Source organism: Oryzias melastigma, linkage group LG16, assembly GCF_002922805.2.
Source record: "Oryzias melastigma strain HK-1 linkage group LG16, ASM292280v2, whole genome shotgun sequence".
Lineage (NCBI taxonomy): Eukaryota > Metazoa > Chordata > Actinopteri > Beloniformes > Adrianichthyidae > Oryzias > Oryzias melastigma.
This window is the reverse complement of record NC_050527.1, coordinates 28,864,729-28,870,079: the sequence shown is the minus strand read 5'-3', so window position 1 is coordinate 28,870,079 and position 5,351 is coordinate 28,864,729. Positions and strand designations below refer to the sequence as shown.

Genomic DNA, 5,351 nt, shown 5'->3' with positions numbered 1-5,351 from the left:
TGCTGGATCATTTTAAGTGATTATTTTTATCGGATTCGTTTTCCAAGTTCCATTGACTTTCTAAATTTAAAAAAAAAAATTGCCACTGCACGAGGCCTTTAAAAACACTAGTTTGGGGTTTCAGGGTTCAGCTACATTCATGGTTCAGGATGTAACAAGAAAAGAAAAGAAAGTTTCAATCTGAATTAAAATGATCCGAACAAACCAAAACTAACCTGACGAGTTGTTTGAAGAAGATGCTGAAGGAATGAGTCCCATAAAGTCAGATTTCATATCAATACAGAATGTATTTACAGTCTGGTTTCCCAAACTTTTTCAAAGTTTATTGTTTTCTTTAACTATGATGATGCTGGTATTTTGCCAAAATCCAAAAATCTGTGTCGTTTTCTGGACATAGTTTCTGCAGAGCAACAGGAATTCATTAGAAATTCACCTCTGAGTTGTGGGCGGGACTGTTGAGGCAAAAGTAAGCCTACATTGGTATCCCAGCATTCCTTTATTTACACTCTCTCCCACTAGCTTACTGCCCCTCACACCCCCAACCTAAAATCAGCAGTGCAACAAAAATGGTGATCAATATCAGAGCTATCCATCAGTTCAGTTCTGATCCAGATTCCAGCTCAGACCAGGAAAACAAAGACGTTCATGGATCTATTTGTCTGCAAGTGGCTGCCTCAGAATGGGGCGGAGCTTGTGGCCCGCCGATTGTTGTTTGTACGCCACGACTACAATCTTTTTCTGCTCCTGATTCACAAATTGAACGGACTTTTATCTTTTTCGTGTCCTTCATCATCAGAAAAAACATACCGCAACTCTTCGACCTTTAACGTGTTCAACATAAATCAGCGGATTCTGACGCAGGAAGAAAGAGTCTTAATAGAGTTTCGCTGGTCGAAGGTCCGGTGTTAACAGGTTCAAATTTAGCATGCAGAACACAACTCGTGACGTGAGGAAGGACCGGTCCAGTTCACTCACCTTTCATGATGTCACACAGGAAGTGGAACTTCATGGAGACACATAGGATGTGGTTGATGACGGGGACAGGAATCACCGCCATGCACGCCTTCCACCTGCTGTCGAACCAACCGGCACATCGCTGCACGCCGTCGTTCACCAGGCCTCACACACACACAGTTTGTCCTGACTCGTTCACTCCGAACGTTATTGGACAGTTCTTTTCTGGAACAGTCGTTAGTGGATCGACAGACGGGATCAGGAAACTTACTGTCGCACTGCATCTTGGTCCTGATGTCGAACTGTTCCTGTGTGCTGTTAGCGCCGCCGCCTGGTGGTGGTTTGAATCCCTCGTATCCGTACTGAAGGACCATTTCATCTCTGAGGTTCTGGAACTTCTGGCTGATGCTCCGGGTTTCTGACTCAAACTCCACCTGGTCGCCCTGCAGCAGCAGAAAGACTCCTGACAACATGATCGTTCCCATGTAAAAGAACGCAGAACAGAAAAACAGCAAAGTGAAGCTGAGTAGAGGATAAAATCACGGAATCAAAATCCTTCAATCAATTCCAGAAGATGACGGATGTGACCCGCTTAACTGTGAAGGTCCTCCGTCTGTGAGGTCATAGCCTGGAGCTTCCATGAAACATTCTCCAGCATTTCATCAACACAACATTTTCATGAGGAACATCAGAAGACCAGACTGACCATGAGCTCCTCCGTGACCAGGATGAATGGCCTGATGGCGTGTTTCCATAGCAACTTGCCGTTATGAACCTGAAGGTCCAAGTTGCAGCTCAGAGAAAACGCTGCTGCCTCAACGTTTTTCTGGATGTTTGCGATCGGACCTGAAAGGCATGATGGGACATGATGTCATCATTTGATTTGATCCATGTTGTAAAAAAAATTTCTAAGAAGACTTGATTCACTGAGACAGCCGAGACTGAAAACACTGACACCATGTGGTCAGTTATGACTCCTGCAGTTGGTCTAAAACTGAAGCTTTTCCTGCTTTGATCAAGTCCAGAAATGTCAGGCTGTGAACAAACATGGCTGCGGGGAAGCCGAGAACTCATTTTGTGGCTTCACTCTTCAGTCTGATCTTCATAATTTGTGAATTCAGGAAGCCAAACTAATGTGGGTCTGGTGTGGATGAGAGTCTTTCAGATGTTCCAGTTCTAGACACTCCAAAACTCACACTCTCTCACTCAGATACATGGATTTCTCCTGTAACAAGTGTGTAAAAACAACTGAATCCGACGCGGATGGCAGAGCAACCACGAACAAAAAGGTCCAAAGTGTGGCAGCATTTTTCTAAAGTAGATGCAGACGGCGCGTTCTGTCTTAAGTAGGGCTGTCACTTTATCGCGTTAATTGCAATTAATCAATTACAGTCTTTTTATCGCATTATGTTTTATAAATTGCGTTAATCTCATGGTTACATCCGAGTTGTGCCCCTGAGGGCATTATCCTGCTCAAAGCATTGTCATTTAAGAAAAATATAAACATTCAATAAATTATTAGAACTTATATTTCAAGACATTTTTTTTTATATTTATTTTAAAAGCGGACTGTTTCGCAGTGTCATGGTAGCATCTTCAGAAAATTAATTGCATGACAGCACTTAATCATAGAAAACACGAGGTTGTAACAGCAGACTCTGAAATACAATGTAAATTAAAATACAACTAAAATCTAAGTTACTTTTCTATTCCACCTTTTAAAAGACGCAGTAGCACCTCCCCCACCCCCGCCCAATTAAAAGACCAAAATGCTGATAATCCTGCAGAAAAACTGTGTGAGGATCACTCTGCTTCTTTATTTCCATTGTTATTGTTTTTTTAAATGAGGAGACCGTTTGATATTCTCTGTATTTTGGTTCTTAATTGCATTATTTTGTTTAGGTAACAACCTTAAAGTGTTTGTTAATAATTTAAAGACATTTTATTTTAACATTTCAAAGGACATTAAATTAAGATATTGTGTTTAATTTGTTCTAAAATAAAATGTTTTCATACATAGTTTGCTTTTTGTCCTCTCTCTTCTTGTTTTCACAAGGAAAAGTATCAGTAAGGATATTGATAAGATAGCGGATCAATAAGCGGTATGGATAAATCTTAACGATACCCATCCCTAATCAGAACTCACATTTTCAGATAAATCTTTTTTTCCTTTCTACATCTGGATTTTTTAAAACTAGATTTGAAAAGCTGCAGATAAAAAAGATCTGTTCTTCCCTTCCAGGTGTTTTCCTGCAGGAGCTTTTGTTTCTTTACCTTTGAACAGCACTGACAGGACCAGGATCATCAGGTAGGTGCGACCCCGAGAGCCGAGCATGCTGGGAAACACAAGGAGGACCGAACACCTGAAGTATGAAGACAGAGCAGCGCCGGCCACGCACAAACCTGCAGCACACACATCAGTTACGGTGTGTGTGTGCACGTTTGCATGTGTGTGTCTGAGTGTGAATCCTCACCAACAAAACCAAACCCTGCAGCCAGCTTCAGGTCAAAGGTCAAAGGCAGGCTGTGTGCAAACCCCAGGAACAGAACTGATGGACAGACAGGACGATCAAAGACACACAGATCCAGAATCTGAAGATCAGAACATCCTCTCATCTAATCTGAGGAGCTCCATGAAAAAGTTACATCAAAACAAACAAATGTTAACATTTCTGCACACTATGTATGTTTCATGTTTGACTGATTTATGAGATGTTTTCAATGAAACAAATGTATTTGGATTTGATTTAATCTGTGTAGAAAAAGAGTTAACCCTTTAACACCAGAGATCTCACCAGTAACACCTGAATACTCACCTTTATGACTCTTTAACTGTTAACACCATCAACATGAATCAGAAAAGCGGCTTTTCGCTCACCAACACACACAGTCAGTCTGACCGATGAAAATGACCAAACACTTCCTAACCTCAGTAATGGCTGAAGAACAGGAAAGTTTTTTTGTAGAAAACGAGGAGAAGTTTGGTCAAAAGTTGGGTTTCAAAGTCTGAACATCAAGATCAAATTTAGAAGAAGCACAAAGAAAAGTTTCTGTGTCGGTGTGCGGCACAGGTTCAGAACCGAGCTCAAACGACGCACAAGTATCCATAAATGTATTGCTCCCTGTTATCTATAAATGTATGGTTACAAGCTCAGTGGTCTTGCGGTAGAGTGTCCGCCCTGTGACTGGAAGGTTGTGAGTTCGATTCCCGGCCGACTCAGACCAAAATGGACCCAGTGCCTCCCTGCTGGACACTCAGCATTAAGGGGTTGGACTGGGGTTAAACCACCAAATGGTTCCCAAGCGCAGCTGTGTCTGCAGCTCACCACTCCCCCAGGGGAGGGGTCAAATGTGGAGAACACATTTCAGACACTGCAGTGTGATAACTAATGGGGCTTTAACTTTAAATGATGGGACTGAATGATGCAGAAATGCCTTCTGATGATAATCAAGAAAGATTCTGTTTGCTGTGTGATGTGTAATGGAAAATGTTTTTATGTGAAGCACTTTGGGTAAATACAATAGTATACATGCTATACAAATAAAGTTTGATTGGTGTAATAATTATTTCTGTATTAGTGTAATAATTATCAATGTGAATACAATCAAAAATTATTTTGTTGTATGATGATTGCTGCAACACTGTTAATAATCAATAGGAACTTCACCTTTAAAACTTGATAAATAATCTGCAGTGACTGAAAAAATAAATAACAAGTAATACATAAATAAATAGTAAACCATAATATATACATGATTACATCTTTTTTCAAGCATATGCTCAAACTCTACTTAACCATTATTATTTTAATCATTGTGTCATGTGTGTGTTTATGTACAAGTGAAAAAAATGCAAATATTTATGATTAGGAGTAGTTATAATGTAAAGAAGATGGCATCAATTACTTTTATTTTCAATATTTTCTAATCAATTGATGAAGTAACATCTTAAATAAATGTATATATCTATATATCTTTTTTGTTTTTTCCTTTTTTTATCAATGAAGATTGCTTGAAATCAATCGATCAATAACTCCAAAAATCACAACACGATTTCATTAAAACACTACCTACCTCCAAGATTTTGGGGGGGTTTTGCACATCAGACATGTATATAGTATCTGCACATTGAAGGACTTGCAACTAAGAGAACTTATCCCCATGAATGCTTTGAAATCTACATTACGAACACTTCATACTGCTTTTTTAAACTGACTGTAAATGTTTTAATCAGCATTATAACTCTGTTGTATATGTCTAACATTTGTTGTATTTTATTCTTATATTGATTCTTGCCCAGGGCTCCCTAGAAAAAGAAGTTTTAAATCTAAGTCAGACCCACCCTGGTTAAAAAAGGTTAGTAATAACAACAACATATTTCTGTGTATTATTACAGA

The 5,351-nt window shown here is 39.5% G+C and overlaps 1 protein-coding gene across 3 annotated transcripts in view; it reads right to left on the bottom strand.

Annotated features, from left to right (window-relative positions):
- dcst1 (DC-STAMP domain containing 1) overlaps positions 1-5,351 on the bottom strand; it is a 12,557-nt gene that overhangs the window by 6,266 nt on the left and 940 nt on the right. For all 3 annotated transcript variants that reach the window (XM_024258342.1, XM_024258343.1, XM_024258344.2), the window contains exons 2-6: positions 3,429-3,503; positions 3,229-3,357; positions 1,661-1,800; positions 1,226-1,397; positions 976-1,119 (exon numbers count right to left, since the gene is read on the bottom strand). In XM_024258342.1, the coding sequence (XP_024114110.1) occupies positions 976-1,119; positions 1,226-1,397; positions 1,661-1,800; positions 3,229-3,357; positions 3,429-3,503 (660 nt within the window). The remainder of the gene's footprint in view (positions 1-975; positions 1,120-1,225; positions 1,398-1,660; positions 1,801-3,228; positions 3,358-3,428; positions 3,504-5,351) is intronic.